This window comes from Salmo salar, chromosome ssa25 (assembly GCF_905237065.1).
Source record: "Salmo salar chromosome ssa25, Ssal_v3.1, whole genome shotgun sequence".
Lineage (NCBI taxonomy): Eukaryota > Metazoa > Chordata > Actinopteri > Salmoniformes > Salmonidae > Salmo > Salmo salar.
Genome location: NC_059466.1, coordinates 44,149,677 through 44,166,201, shown reverse-complemented (window position 1 = coordinate 44,166,201; position 16,525 = coordinate 44,149,677). Strand labels below are relative to the sequence as shown.

Genomic DNA, 16,525 nt, shown 5'->3' with positions numbered 1-16,525 from the left:
TCACTATTATCAAACTGGACCTCATAGACCATGTCACTATTATCAAACTAGACCTCATACAGACCATGTCACTATTATCAAACTAGACCTCATAGACCATGTCACTATTATCAAACTAGACCTCATACAGACCATGTCACTATTATCAAACTAGACCTCATAGACCATGTCACTATTATCAAACTAGACCTCATACAGACCATGTCACTATTATCAAACTAGACCTCATAGACCATGTCACTATTATCAAACTAGACCTCATACAGACCATGTCACTATTATCAAACTAGACCTCATAGACCATGTCACTATTATCAAACTAGACCTCATAGACCATGTCACTATTATCAAACTAGACCTCATAGACCATGTCACTATTATCAAACTAGACCTCATACAGACCATGTCACTATTATCAAACTAGACCTCATAGACCATGTCACTATTATCAAACTAGACCTCATACAGACCATGTCACTATTATCAAACTAGACCTCATACAGACCATGTCACTATTATCAAACTAGACCTCATAGACCATGTCACTATTATCAAACTAGACCTCATAGACCATGTCACTATTATCAAACTAGACCTCATAGACCATGTCACTATTATCAAACTAGACCTCATAGACCATGTCACTATTATCAAACTAGACCTCATAGACCATGTCACTATTATCAAACTAGACCTCATAGACCATGTCACTATTATCAAACTAGACCTCATAGACCATGTCACTATTATCAAACTAGACCTCATAGACCATGTCACTATTATCAAACTAGACCTCAGAGACCATGTCACTATTATCAAACTAGACCTCATAGACCATGTCACTATTATCAAACTAGACCTCATAGACAATGTCACTATTATCAAACTAGACCTCAGAGACCATGTCACTATTATCAAACTAGACCTCATAGACCATGTCACTATTATCAAACTAGACCTCATAGACCATGTCACTATTATCAAACTAGACCTCATACAGACCATGTCACTATTATCAAACTAGACCTCATAGACAATGTCACTATTATCAAACTAGACCTCATACAGACCATGTCACTATTATCAAACTAGACCTCAAGAGACCATGTCACTATTATTAAACTAGACCTCATAGAGACCATTATCAAACTAGGCAACAAAATGCTGGTGACACTCATACATGCCATTAATTCATTATAAAACACTGCCCAATGCTATCTTTTATACTGTGGTTGGTAAGAATAAAGAAAGTAATACATAGTGAATTTATCAAAACACAACCAACAGGTGATCGTAGACCAATGATGTGTATGATAAACACAATGAAGAAAATAAAAAAAGGTGCAGAACTCAGGTTGGTTCATTAGCTCAAGAGGTGCTTCTTTCCAAGGAACTGCACTTTTCTGTCAAATGCCGTCGACCGGATTGGAGCATTGGTTTCATAAAAAGGATTCATTGCAAACTGGAAAAGAGCACAGATTACTGAACAATGATCAATCATCAGAATGTTAATTTAAATTAGGTGTATATGACCTGCACAGAAAGGGCAACTCACCTTAATGTATAAATCATACACATCATTAAAGAAGTTTTTGATTCCGTCTTCTTGTCGTACGTCATGAAGCATGATGAATCTCATATGTGATGGAGATGGTTAAGGGACAAAAATGGAACACAGACACTACCCATATTTCTTTGGGCCCTTTGGCCAAGGTAAGAATTACTATTTGTTGAATTGTAGACATAATATTTCAGGAATACATTATTCCATACTTTTTTGTTGCAACATTTCGAGGGCTATATAGGTCTCAATGGCCTCGTGGTAAGTATCGTCTCTGAGAGTGGAAGGTTGGGTAAGGTTGGATCCCTGGCCGATTCATGCCAAAGACTGTAAAAATGGGATCCGATGCCACTGCTTGGCACTCAGCGTTAAGGAGATGGATTAGGGGTATGTCCCTGCGATAGACTAGTGTCCTGTCCAGGGGTTGCGCTTGTACATCAAGCTGCCTCGCTACAGAAACAGGAGATATGCTCCTGTTAAATCAATCAAATGTATATACAAAGCCCTTTTTAAATCAGCAGATGTCACAAAGTGCTGTACAGAAACCCAGCCTAAAACCCCAAACAGTAAGCAATGCAGATGTAGAAGCACGGTGGCTAGAAAAACATCCTAGAAAGGCAGGAACCTAGGAAGAAACCTAAAGAGGAACCAGGCTCTGAGGGGTGGTCAATCCTCTACTGGCTGTGCCGGGTGGAGATTATAAGAGTACATGGCCATTCTGCTTCAGACACTGCTACTTACTTACGTGTAGGTCTTGGGTAGTAGTCAAAAAAGGATATGTCCTGCGGTGACAAAGGCAGAGACAAACCACTCATTGAACTTGTCCACAGTTTTCAGGTACCATGTTGTTAGACACATGTTTTCATCCACCAAGTCGAGAGCTGCATGTGCAATAAACTGGTTCAGATGCCGGTGGTCATCCTGTTTACATATAGACAGAATGGATAAAACAATGACATATCAAGTGTGTTTATTCCCCTATGAAAAAGGCATAAGAATACACAAAATATTTCTACTTGCTCTCAAACATTACTTCAAATGATCAACACACAGTGACCAACAAAAAAAACGTATGGATCTGCTTTAGGCTAAGTAATTGAGTGAGCATTACAGTAACCTCTTCTTTTGACTGGATGTAGATAGAGATCCAAATACATAGGTAGTGATGTAGCTAGCTACCAATCTAAACAGTTGTCAGGAGCATAGACCTATCTAAACTCAGCAAAAAAAGAAACGTCCCTTTTTCAGGACCCTGTCTTTCTAAGATAATTCGTAAAAATCCAAATTACTTCACAGATCTTCATTGTAAAGGGTTTAAACACTGTTTCCCATGCTTGTTCAATGAAACATAAACAATTCATGAACATGCACCTGTGGAACGGTTGTTAAGACACTAACAGCTAACAGTAGGCAATTAAGGTCACAGTTATGAAAACTTCTACTGACTGAAACACACCAAAAGAAAGATGCCCAGGGTACCTGCTCATCTGCGTGAACGTGCCTTAGGCATGCTGCAAGGAGGCATGCGGACTGCAGATGTGGCAAGGCAATAAATTGCAATGTCTGTACTGTGAGACGCCTAAAACAGCGCTACAGGGAGACAGGACGGACAGCTGATCGTCCTCGTAGTTGCAGACCACGTGTAACAACACCTGCACAGGATCGGTACATCTGAACATCACACCTGCGGGGGGACAGGTACAGGATGGCAACAACAACTGCCCCGAGTTACACCAGGAACACACAATCCCTCCATCAGTGCTCAGACTATTCGCAATAGGCTGAGAGAGGCTGGACAGCCTGTTGTAAGGCAGGTCCTCACCAGACATCACCGGCAACAACGTCGCCTATGGGCACAAACCCACCGTCGCTGGACCAGAGACTGGCAAAAAGTGCTCTTCACTGACGAGTCGCAGTTTTGTCTCACCAGGGGTGATGGTCGGATTCGTGTTTATCGTCGAAGGAATGAGCGTTACACCGAGGCCTGTACTCTGGATCGGGATCGATTTGGAGGTGGAGGGTCCGTCATGGTCTGGGGTGACTGTGTCATAGCATCATCGGACTGAGCTTGTTGTCATTGCTGGCAATCTCAACTCTGTGCGTTACAGGGAAGACATCCTCCTCCCTCATGTGGTACCCTTCCTGCAGGCTCATCCTGACATGACCCTCCAGCATGACAATGCCACCAGCCACACTGCTCGTTCTGTGCGTGATTTCCTGCAAGACAGAAATGTCAGTGTTCTGCCATGGCCAGCGAAGAGCCCGGATCTCAACCCCATTGAGCACGTCTGGGACCTGTTGGATCGGAGGGTGAGGGCTAGGGCCATTCCCCACAGAAATGTCTGGGAACTTGCAGGTGCCTTGGTGGAGGAGTGGGGTAACATCTCACAGCAAGAACTAGCAAATCTGGTGCAGTCCATGAGGAGGAGATGCACTGCAGTATTTAATGCAGCTGGTGGCCACACCAGATACTGACTGTTACTTTTGATTTTTGACCCCCCCTTTGTTCAGGGACACATTATTCAATTTCTGTTAGTCACATGTCTGTGGAACTTGTTCAGTTTATGTCTCAGTTGTTGAGTCTTATGTTATCATACAAATATTTACACATGTTAAGTTTGCTGAAAATAAACGCAGTTGACAGTGAGAGGACGTTTTTTTTTTTGCTGAGTTTATATTATGTTGAGAATACTGTAAAGATATATACCTTTGACTCAGCTTTACCAGCAGGCAAGAACTCCATTTCAAAGACTGGGTTGTCATGATGACCAACCATGACGTAATAGAAACTGCCAGACATGTTTCTTTCCAGCAATCAACACGGTTCTGTGTGAACAGGAATATACATTGGCTATTTCTGTAACTTGTGATGTAAATTGGTTAGCTAGCTAACGTTATATGGCTAACTAGTTTACGTAGCTAACGTTAGGTAGCTATATAGCCAGCACGCTTGCAAATGCATTATTATCATCAAGATAAACACATTGAAGCAAACTGAAAAAGTCTTAACTTACAGATAGATGTTTAGATCCTAAATGTACCTCTGAATCAATAGTTTTAATTTCTTTCCGGGGAATACCGTCACTTTTTGATGACGACATGAAGAGGTGCGATCGACTACCGAAATACATTTGCAACAAGTGAAACATTTGCAACATTTGAAACTAGTTTTTAACTTTGTGTATCTTAGATTATATTTAGTTTATTTATACTTAATAGTATATATTAGTTGATTAACTTATCTGTATTTAGCTCTAATTTCAAAGACAGAATATGAAGGTCATAAATGTGCGACTGGAACTAAACAATAACATTGCCAGTTCGTTAAATTCAAAACTGTTGGCACTTGGAGAGGACTTCTTCTTCTTCTTCGACATAATGGCGTATTGCAAACAAATATTGTGCTGCTACCTACTGTGCTGGAGTGTTTGGTCAGTCATGGTTTACAACATTAGCTGCACAATTCTAAATCCTCCTACCTAACTCAGTACTTCTGGTGGAAAAAAGAGCCCAACACATTTCTAAAATACCCTCCCCATCCCACAAATCCCTTCAGAACAACCCCAATTCCACTTCTCAAAACGTTCACAGATGTAACCATTCTCAGTTTGTCCTCTCCACAACTTGACACAACGTATGGGTCGGCCAAAAAGCAGGAACCCACTCTTTCCAAAAATCATCTCTGGTAGGACTCTCAGGTCAAACGGTGGAAGACTCTACCACACCTGTCGTGATAGGCAGGCCCACTACACACTGGACTGGCTCAACTTCAGAGCGCTCACTACTTTCTACTGACTCCATTTAGAGATCATCAAGGTTCTCAAGAGAGCTTGAAGAGCTATAAGTAAGATTACTTGGTTTGTAATCAGGAGACGTAGGTATGTACACCTCGAATTAATGTGTATACTCAGGAGACGAATCTCTGATATTAACAGTGCCATTCTTACGCTTCCTCGTCATCACACTTCGTCCTCCCCACTGACTAACCGTTTTTCTGGAAAGCAGACCATTGGTTACTAAGCAGGTTATTTCAACCTGAATCCCTATATATCAGTGCTGTAAACACGATATAAATGTTAGTCTCTTTACAGAGTATTACGTTTTTGCCTTCAGCAAGAAAAACCTGTAAGCTAGTATTCGTTGATTGACCCTCTCTTCCCCTGGAGGCTTTATCCCCAGATGAGCTGAGGCTTTACCAAACCTTTAAGAATCGAGGAGTGCTTGACACACTTAAAGTAAGTATTTACATGAGCATTTTGCCTGTTAGATTGCATTAGTTGAAGTTTTACTACCGCCTTGGGTGGAGAAACTGTTCCCAGGCCAGTACCTATGAAGTCTGACTCTGTCCTGATAACCACCAGTCTGGTGGCAGATCACCTGCAAAACTCTGCATCTGACTATACCTTGTCTGTGTTCTAACCTGAATGTGTTCTCCCCTGTCTGTGTTCTACCCTGTCTGTGTTCTGCCCTGTCTGTGTTCTACCCTGTCTGTGTTCTGCCCTGTCTGTGTTCTGACCTGTCTGTGTTCTACCCTGTCTGTGATCTACCCTGTCTGTGTTCTACCCTGTCTGTGTTCTGCCCTGTTTGTGTTCTGACCTGTCTGTGTTCTGCCCTGTCTGTGTTCTGCCCTGTCTGTGTTCTGCCCTGTCTGTGTTCTGCCCTGTCTGTGTTCTGCCCTGTTTGTGTTCTACCCTGTCTGTGTTCTGCCCTGTCTGTGTTCTGCCCTGTCTGTGTTCTGCCCTGTCTGTGTTCTACCCTGTCTGTGTTCTGCCCTGTCTGTCTTCTACCCTGTCTGTGTTCTACCCTGTCTGTGTTCTGCCCTGTCTGTGTTCTACCCTGTCTGTGTTCTGCCCTGTTTGTGTTCTGACCTGTCTGTGTTCTGCCCTGTCTGTGTTCTGCCCTGTCTGTGTTCTACCCTGTATGTGTTCTGCCCTGTCTGTGTTCTGCCCTGTCTGTGTTCTACCCTGTCTGTGTTCTGCCCTGTTTGTGTTCTGACCTGTCTGTGTTCTGCCCTGTCTGTGTTCTGCCCTGTCTGTGTTCTGCCCTGTCTGTGTTCTACCCTGTCTGTGTTCTGCCCTGTCTGTGTTCTACCCTGTCTGTGTTCTGACCTGTCTGTGTTCTGCCCTGTCTGTGTTCTGCCCTGTATGTGTTCTGCCCTGTCTGTGTTCTGCCCTGTTTGTGTTCTGACCTGTCTGTGTTCTGCCCTGTCTGTGTTCTGCCCTGTCTGTGTTCTACCCTGTCTGTGTTCTGCCCTGTCTGTGTTCTACCCTGTATGTGTTCTGACCTGTCTGTGTTCTGCCCTGTCTGTGTTCTACCCTGTCTGTGTTCTACCCTGTCTGTGTTCTACCCTGTATGTGTCCTGCCCTGTCTGTGTCCTGCCCTGTCTGTGTTCTGCCCTGTCTGTGTTCTGCCCTGTATGTGTTCTGCCCTGTCTGTGTTCTGCCCTGTCTGTGTTCTGCCCTGTCTGTGTTCTGCCCTGTCTGTGTTCTGCCCTGTCTGTGTTCTACCCTGTATGTGTTCTACCCTGTCTGTGTTCTGCCCTGTCTGTGTTCTGCCCTGTCTGTGTTCTGCCCTGTCTGTGTTCTACCCTGTATGTGTTCTGCCCTGTCTGTGTTCTACCCTGTCTGTGTTCTGCCCTGTATGTGTTCTGCCCTGTCTGTGTTCTGCCCTGTCTGTGTTCTGCCCTGTTTGTGTTCTACCCTGTCTGTGTTCTGCCCTGTCTGTGTTCTACCCTGTCTGTGTTCTGACCTGTCTGTGTTCTGCCCTGTCTGTGTTCTGCCCTGTCTGTGTTCTGCCCTGTTTGTGTTCTGACCTGTCTGTGTTCTGCCTTGTCTGTGTTCTGCCCTGTCTGTGTTCTACCCTGTCTGTGTTCTGCCCTGTCTGTGTTCTACCCTGTATGTGTTCTGCCCTGTCTGTGTTCTGCCCTGTCTGTGTTCTACCCTGTCTGTGTTCTACCCTGTCTGTGTTCTACCCTGTATGTGTTCTGCCCTGTCTGTGTTCTGCCCTGTCTGTGTTCTACCCTGTCTGTGTTCTACCCTGTCTGTGTTCTACCCTGTATGTGTTCTGCCCTGTCTGTGTTCTGCCCTGTTTGTGTTCTGCCCTGTCTGTGTTCTGCCCTGTTTGTGTTCTGCCCTGTCTGTGTTCTGCCCTGTCTGTGTTCTGCCCTGTCTGTGTTCTGCCCTGTCTGTGTTCTGCCCTGTCTGTGTTCTGCCCTGTCTGTGTTCTGCCCTGTCTGTGTTCTACCCTGTATGTGTTCTACCCTGTCTGTGTTCTGCCCTGTCTGTGTTCTGCCCTGTCTGTGTTCTGCCCTGTCTGTGTTCTACCCTGTATGTGTTCTGCCCTGTATGTGTTCTGCCCTGTCTGTGTTCTGCCCTGTCTGTGTTCTGCCCTGTCTGTGTTCTGCCCTGTCTGTGTTCTGCCCTGTCTGTGTTCTGCCCTGTCTGTGTTCTGCCCTGTCTGTGTTCTACCCTGTATGTGTTCTGCCCTGTCTGTGTTCTGCCCTGTCTGTGTTCTACCCTGTCTGTGTTCTACCCTGTCTGTGTTCTACCCTGTATGTGTTCTGCCCTGTCTGTGTTCTGCCCTGTCTGTGTTCTGCCCTGTCTGTGTTCTGCCCTGTCTGTGTTCTGCCCTGTATGTGTTCTACCCTGTATGTGTTCTGCCCTGTATGTGTTCTGCCCTGTCTGTGTTCTACCCTGTCTGTGTTCTACCCTGTTTGTGTTCTGCCCTGTCTGTGTTCTGCCCTGTCTGTGTTCTGCCCTGTCTGTGTTCTGCCCTGTCTGTGTTCTGCCCTGTCTGTGTTCTGCCCTGTCTGTGTTCTACCCTGTCTGTGTTCTGCCCTGTCTGTGTTCTACCCTGTCTGTGTTCTACCCTGTCTGTGTTCTGGCCTGTATGTGTTCTGCCCTGTCTGTGTTCTGCCCTGTCTGTGTTCTGCCCTGTCTGTGTTCTACCCTGTCTGTGTTCTGCCCTGTCTGTGTTCTGCCCTGTCTGTGTTGAGGAGGCCTCATCATTTCATTATATCTATTCCTCTCTGCCTCCAGAAGGTGGCACTCTTGTTATAGGGCAAAAATATGAATATTCATATCCTCTTTGTCTTGTTTGTTGTGATGTATTGTGTGCTTTGAATCCAGTTTATCAGGACAATTTCTTCACCTTCTGATTCAATTTATAAAGAGCTATTGTGATTCTGTTGTTGGTTTGGACCAATTGTTGCTGTCTCAGTAATGTATAGGATAAAATAAAGGGAAGTTAGTTACTTTGAATGTTAATAACTTTGACTCTCACCACTTCTATCACCTCTTCAACCCTACCAACACACAGTAGGCTATTTATTTTTAGATTGTAAAGCTGGAGAGTATAGCCAGCTGTCAGTTAGCATTAGTATAACATGTGTGAGGACTGATCACAGAGGCTGTACAACAAGCAGTCCAGATGCATGGCTTCTTGAATAGAGCAGTTTCCTAGTCACATAATCCACAGTCTATATGCCGTACAATATTATGTCAAACTTTTGTGTTTTGTGGCTCATTTGCATGTTACAGTCTAAGTATAAGAAGTTTGATGTAACACTTCAGGAAACCATCATTGGAATGTACCTCATCCTGAGGTGAGACAGGGTGGAGCAGCAGGCCCAGCTCAGGCTGCTGAAGAAACAGCTGGAGGGGGCTCAGGATGAGAACCAGGGCCTGCCTAAGAGCAGGCGAGGAACTGTGGCTCAGGAGGAGAACCAGGGCCTATGGGCAGGTGAGGAACGGTGGCTCAGGATGAGAACCAGGGCCTACAGGCAGGTGAGGAACGGTGGCTCAGGAGGAGAACCAGGGTCTACGGGCAGGCGAGGAACGGTGGCTCAGGAGGAGAACCAGGGTCTACAGGCAGGTGAGGAACGGTGGCTCAGGAGGAGAACCAGGGTCTACGGGCAGGTGAGGAACGGTGGCTCAGGAGGAGAACCAGGGTCTACAGGCAGGTGAGGAACGGTGGCTCAGGAGGAGAACCAGGGTCTACGGGCAGGTGAGGAACGGTGGCTCAGGAGGAGAACCAGGGTCTATGGGCAGGTGAGGAACGGTGGCTCAGGAGGAGAACCAGGGTCTACGGGCAGGTGAGGAACGGTGGCTCAGGAGGAGAACCAGGGTCTACGGGCAGGTGAGGAACGGTGGCTCAGGAGGAGAACCAGGGCCTACAGGCCAGGGAGGAACGGTGGCTCAAGAGGAGAACCAGGGTCTACGGGCCAGGGAGGAACGGTGGCTGAGGAGGAGAACCAGGGCCTAAGGGCAGGCGTGGAACGGTGGCTCAGGAGGAGAACCAGGGCCTACAGGCAGGTGAGGAACGGTGGCTCAGGAGGAGAACCAGGGCCTAAAGGCAGGTGAGGAATGGTGGCCGAAGCCTGGCATGGTCAAGCATTAGCCTCCTCCTGGATGTGTGTGGGAAACCAGTTAAATCTTTGCTTCCCTTTTTTCTCACATTTTAGCCTCTCTGACCAGTCCTTTTCTGTAATGGGGAAAGTTAGTTCTTTCACTGTCGCTAGTTCAGGGTTTTTCTGCACACAAAAGTCTTGGACGGGCCAGCTATGTCCAAGCAATATCATTATGTATTTTGTAAAATATACAGTATATATTTTCGAGGATGGAAAAACTTTTCAGTGTAAACTTAAATGACTATATAGCCACTGTGAATAATTAATTCTAGTCACCCAACTGGTCTTGGCACTGTGGTTGGGTCTTTTTGGATGTGCCCCAGCTGACTGTCAATGCAGGGAATCGTTGCAGTGTTTGTGGCTTTACAGATGGCTCTGGGAAGTGAAAGCAGGGGGATGTTAGGGTAGAGGGGCCAAGGGACTGAGGGGGTGGAGGGAGGAGGCGGAGTGCCAATGCATCACCCCTCTCTGAGGGACACAATGATCTTCCTGTCAGAGGAGAGGAGGACGGGATATCCTTGAGTCACTTTCTAATTTACTCTCTCTCTCGTCCTTACTAACACTAGACTTCATTAACCACCCACAGAGTTAGGCTAGTACCATGTGCTAGGCTAGTACCATGTGCTAGGCTAGGCTAGTACCATGTGCTAGGCTAGTACCATGTGCTAGGCTACTACCATGTGCTAGGCTAGGCTTGTACCATGTGCTAGGCTAGGCTAGTACCATGTGCTAGGCTAGTACCATGTGCTAGGCTTGTACCATGTGCTAGGCTAGGCTAGTACCATGTGCTAGGCTAGTTCCATGTGCTAGGCTAGGACCATGTGCTAGGCTAGTACCATGTGCTAGACATTCTCCCAGCACCGTCTCAGTCAAACCAATGTCCTGTAGCTAGTTGAGGAGATTAACTGGATTGTATCACATATAATGAATCGTTTAACTTCAACTGACATGAACATTTTTGGCACAAAACTTCCCCTTAGTATTGTTTGGGCATTGTCACAATACCTTTAACTAAAATACCCAACCTAAATCCATTAGTACTTGTCTGTAGTTGAAAAAGTAAAGATTGGTAACTGGATATACTGTACAATGAGTGCCGTAATGCTCTAGTATGTAAGCTGTTAGCTTGGATGTTGTGACTCATATTCGATTGTCTCCCTGTAGATCTGGGCAGGCTGTCGGTAGAGCAGCTGGCGCTGCAGACAGAGCTGAGGAGGCTGGAGAGCGCCAGGATGCTGTCGAAAGAGGAGTCTGACAGACACAGACAGGTGCTGAAGGCTCAGCTTCAGAGTTAGGTCAGTGACACTGCTTCTCTGATAATGTGGGAAACAATGTGGAGTGTAGCGAGATTACTTTTCTTTAACACACATCTGCTCTAACGTTGATTTCTTCATGGTTACAGTAAAGCCATAAGGCCTTATATCTGGGTCGCAGTCCATTTGGGAGCCTGCAGGTCATCTTGCACTTGTTCAAGGGTCTTCTTCTCTGTAACCCCTTGTTGGTCATGTCCACCTGTTGGAGGTGTGTGTGTGTGTGTGTGTGTGTGTGTGTGTGTGTGTGTGTGTGTGTGTGTGTGTGTGTGTGTGTGTGTGTGTGTGTGTGTGTGTGTGTGTGTGTGTGTGTGTGTGTGTGTGTGTGTGTGTGTGTGAGTGTGCAAGTGGCCAACATCTTCTCTAAGTCCTTCTGGTAGTTGTTCGTCTTGGTCCTCATCTTCTCTAAGTCCTTCTGGTGGTTGTTCGTCTTGGTCCTCATCTTCTCTAAGTCCTTCTGGTGGTTGATCGTCTTGGTCCTCATCTTCTCTAAGTCCTTCTGGTGGTTGATCGTCTGGGTCCTCATCTTCTCTTCTTTCTTTTTCCCTGTTCTTCAACCTCTTGGTTCTGTGTGATGTGGTGTTGTGTGTGATGTGCGTGAGCTGTGATCTGGGTGTAATGTGATGTGTGTGATTGCAGTGCGCAACTCTGGAGAATGATGCACTGTGTAACCCTTCCTTGGTGGTCCTCTCAGTGCTGGAGATCAGTCCTGATAAACAAATGCCTCCTGGTATCTATGTGGACAGAGGTGTGCTGAGGGCTAGAAGGTGTGAAGAAGGTGTGATGGCCTCTCGAGGGTGCAGGCCCGACTGGGGGAGCAGCAGCTCTCCAGACTCTGACGCTGAGCTGGTGGCCGGGGCCAAGGCCAGAATCAGAGAGCTGGAGAAGGAGGCAGAGACGCTGGAGGAAGCCTAAAGGAACTACCAGCAGAGGGCGGTGCATGCCATCGTGTCACTGGTATCACTCCACTGGTATCACTCCACCCTCACTCACCTCAGAGGCAACACCCACCAACACCCTTGCTCGCCCCAAAAACAACACGTAACCAAACACCCTTGCTCCCACTCACTCCAGCATCCACAGACCTCTCTCACCCCAACGACAACCCCCTCCCAAGAGTAGCAGAAGCCCCACCTCCCCCCAGAACCAGAGCACCTCCTCCTCCAGAGTAGCAGAACCCCCACCTCTCGCCAGCCCAGAACCGCCACCTCTGCCCAGTTCAGAACCAGAATCCCCACCTCACCCCAGTCCAGAACCAAAACCCCCACCTCTCCCGAGAACCAGAAGCCCCACCTTTCCCCAGAACCAGAACCAGAATCCCCACCTCCCCCCAGCCCAGAACCAGAAGCCCCACCTCCTCCCAGAACCAGAAGCACCACCTCTCCCCAGCCCAGAACCAGAAGCACCACCTCCCCCCAGAACCAGAAGCAGAAGCACCACCTCCTCCCAGAACCAGAAGCCCCACCTCTCCCCAGAACCAGAAGCCCCACCTCTCCCCAGCCCAGAACCAGAAGCCCCACCTCTCCCCAGCCCAGAACCAGAATCCCCACCTCCCCCCAGCCCAGAACCAGAAGCCCCACCTCCTCCCAGAACCAGAAGCACCACCTCTCCCCAGAACCAGAACCAGAAGCACCACCTCCCCCCAGAACCAGAAGCAGAAGCACCACCTCCTCCCAGAACCAGAAGCCCCACCTCTCCCCAGCCCAGAACCAGAAGCCCCACCTCTCCCCAGAACCAGAAGCCCCACCTCTCCCCAGAACCAGAAGCCCCACCTCTCCCCAGCCCAGAACCAGAAGCACCACCTCACCCCAGTCCAGAACCAAAACCCCCACCTCTCCCGAGAACCAGAAGCCCCACCTTTCCCCAGAACCAGAAGCCCCACCTCTCTCCAGAACCAAAAGCCCTACCTCTCTCCAGAACCAAAAGCCCTACCTCTCTCCAGAACCAAAAGCCCTACCTCTCCCCAGCCCAGAACCAGAAGCCCCACCTCTCCCCAGCCCAGAACCAGAAGCCCCACCTCCTACCAGAACCAGGATCCCCACCTCACCCCAGTCCAGAACCAAAACCCCCACCTCTCCCGAGAACCAGAAGCCCCACCTTTCCCCAGAACCAAAAGCCCTACCTCTCTCCAGAACCAAAAGCCCTACCTCTCTCCAGAACCAAAAGCCCTACCTCTCTCCAGAACCAAAAGCCCCACCTCCTCCCAGAACCAGAATCCCCACCTCCCCCCAGCCCAGAAGCAGAAGCACCACCTCCTCCCAGAACCAGAAGCCCCACCTCCCCCCAGCCCAGAACCAGAATCCCCACCTCCTCCCAGAACCAGAAGCCCCACCTCTCCCCAGCCCAGAACCAGAAGCACCACCTCCCCCAGCCCAGAACCAGAAGCACCACCTCCCCCCAGCCCAGAACCAGAAGCACCACCTCTCCCCAGAACCAGAAGACCCACCTCTCCCCAGAACCAGAAGACCCACCTCTCCCCAGAACCAGAAGACCCACCTCCACCCAGCCCAGAACCAGAAGCCCCACCTCTCCCCAGAACCAGAAGACCCACCTCTCCCCAGAACCAGAAGACCCACCTCCCCCAGAACCAGAAGCACCACCTCTCCCCAGAACCAGAAGCACCACCTCTCCCCAGAACCAGAAGACCCACCTCTCCCCAGAACCAGAAGCCCCACCTCTCCCCAGCCCAGAACCAGAAGACCCACCTCTCCCCAGAACCAGAAGCCCCACCTCTCCCCAGAACCAGAAGCCCCACCTCTCCCCAGCCCAGAACCAGAAGCACCACCTCTCCCTAGCCCAGAAACAGAAGACCCACCTCTCCCCAGAACCAGAAGCCCCACCTCTCCCCAGAACCAGAAGACCCACCTCTCCCCAGAAACAGAAGACCCACCTCTCCCTAGCCCAGAAACAGAAGACCCACCTCTCCCTAGCCCAGAAACAGAAGACCCACCTTTCCCTAGCCCAGAAACAGAAGACCCACCTCTCCCTAGCCCAGAACCAGAAGACCCACCTCTCCCTAGCCCAGAACCAGAAGACCCACCTCTCCCTAGCCCAGAAACAGAAGACCCACCTCCCCTCAGCCCAATATGACCTCTGCTGAAAACCAGCCCCAGCATCAGTACCTTGGTCCAAGGAGCGTACTGGACCTCCACACTACTTAGTGAGGCTCTGTTCTTGGGAGACAGAATCCCTCAGGAAGGCAGCTCCTCTCCCCCAGAAGCCTGTCGTCCACCCCCCTCTCCCTCTCCAGGAGGCAGTTTTGCACAGATGTGGAAGGTAGGAGTCTCCACTCTGTTTTAATGGGTTGATTCACTTCAAACGAATTTAATGTCCCAAGTGCTTTATTGCCAAGCCTGTAAATGTGTTTGACTGATTACAGTTACATGCACACAATAGTGGGATTATTGTGGATAGTCAGATTAACATAATGCGTTGCAAGGAGAACGATTACGCTAATAATCCTGTTTACATGGACACATCTGAAAGCAGGCTACCTGATACCTGATAAATGCAGAAAATCACCAATCAAAATATACATTCTACCAAAACAACCATGTCATTTTTGGGAAGTATATTTAATTCTGAGTTCGGACATAGAGTATAAAGTTTGTATGTGAAAACTACTTCAAAGATGCATACATTTAGTTGGTCTGAACTCACTTCACTCAAGCTAAACAGGGAGGCTCATGCTACCGGTGCTGGCACATGTGCAGATCAAATACACCGCTGGAACGCCGATTAAGGTGTTTACGTCAGTATTTCATTTCCCATTCATAATGTCTGATAAATTGAGTCAGCCCATATACCATTCATAATGTCTGATTAATTGAGTCAGCCCCTAGCATTCATAATGTCTGGTTAATTGAGTCAGCCCCTACCATTCATAAGGTCTGATAAATTGAGTCAGTCCCTACCATTCATAGTGTCTGATTAATTGAGTCAGCCCATACCATTCATAGTGTCTGATTAATTGAGTCAGCCCATATACCATTCATAATGTCTGATTAATTGAGTCAGCCCCTATCATTCATAATGTCTGGTTAATTGAGTCAGCCCCTATCATTCATAATGTCTGGTTAATTGAGTCAGCCCCTATAATTCATAATGTCTGATTGAGTCAGCCCCTACCATTCATAATGTCTGATTGAGTCAGCCCCTATCATTCATAATGTCTGATTGAGTCAGCCCCTACCATTCATAATGTCTGATTGAGTCAGCCCCTATCATTCATAATGTCTGATTGAGTCAGCCCCTACCATTCATAATGTCTGATTGAGTCAGCCCCTATCATTCATAATGTCTGATTGAGTCAGCCCCTATCATTCATAATGTCTGATTGAGTCAGCCCCTATCATTCATAATGTCTGATTGAGTCAGCCCCTATCATTCATAATGTCTGATTGAGTCAGCCCCTATCATTCATAATGTCTGATTGAGTCAGCCCCTATCATTCATAATGTCTGATTGAGTCAGCCCCTATCATTCATAATGTCTGATTGAGTCAGCCCCTATCATTCATAATGTCTGATTGAGTCAGCCCCTACCATTCATAATGTCTGATTGAGTCAGCCCCTACCATTCATAATGTCTGATTGAGTCAGCCCCTACCATTCATAATGTCTGATTGAGTCAGCCCCTATCATTCATAATGTCTGATTGAGTCAGCCCCTATCATTCATAATGTCTGATTGAGTCAGCCCCTATCATTCATAATGTCTGATTGAGTCAGCCCCTATCATTCATAATGTCTGATTGAGTCAGCCCCTATCATTCATAATGTCTGATTGAGTCAGCCCCTATCATTCATAATGTCTGATTGAGTCAGCCCCTATCATTCATAATGTCTGATTGAGTCAGCCCCTATCATTCATAATGTCTGATTGAGTCAGCCCCTATCATTCATAATGTCTGATTGAGTCAGCCCCTATCATTCATAATGTCTGATTGAGTCAGCCCCTATCATTCATAATGTCTGATTGAGTCAGCCCCTACCATTCATAATGTCTGATTGAGTCAGCCCCTATCATTCATAATGTCTGATTGAGTCAGCCCCTACCATTCATAATGTCTGATTGAGTCAGCCCCTATCATTCATAATGTCTGATTGAGTCAGCCCCTATCATTCATAATGTCTGATTGAGTCAGCCCCTATCATTCATAATGTCTGATTGAGTCAGCCCCTACCATTCATAATGTCTGATTGAGTCAGCCCCTATCATTCATAATGTCTGATTGAGTCAGCCCCTA

General features: G+C 47.5%; 1 protein-coding gene and 1 long non-coding RNA gene across 2 annotated transcripts; one reads left to right on the top strand and one right to left on the bottom strand.

Annotated features, from left to right (window-relative positions):
- Window positions 1–2,224: 2,224 nt before the first annotated feature.
- On the bottom strand, window positions 2,225–4,643 carry LOC106586815 (uncharacterized). Its single transcript, XR_006762023.1, has 3 exons — window positions 4,576–4,643; window positions 4,269–4,387; window positions 2,225–2,482 (listed from the first exon to the last, which is right to left on the bottom strand). It is a non-coding gene; the product is annotated as an uncharacterized lncRNA (long non-coding RNA).
- A 7,575-nt stretch (window positions 4,644–12,218) lies between these two features.
- Window positions 12,219–14,378, top strand: LOC123730501 (vegetative cell wall protein gp1-like). The gene is made up of 2 exons (XM_045707443.1): window positions 12,219–12,235; window positions 12,353–14,378. Exons 1-2 carry the CDS (start codon window positions 12,219–12,221, stop codon window positions 14,376–14,378), a joined length of 2,043 nt encoding a protein of 680 aa, XP_045563399.1.
- Window positions 14,379–16,525: the final 2,147 nt, after the last annotated feature.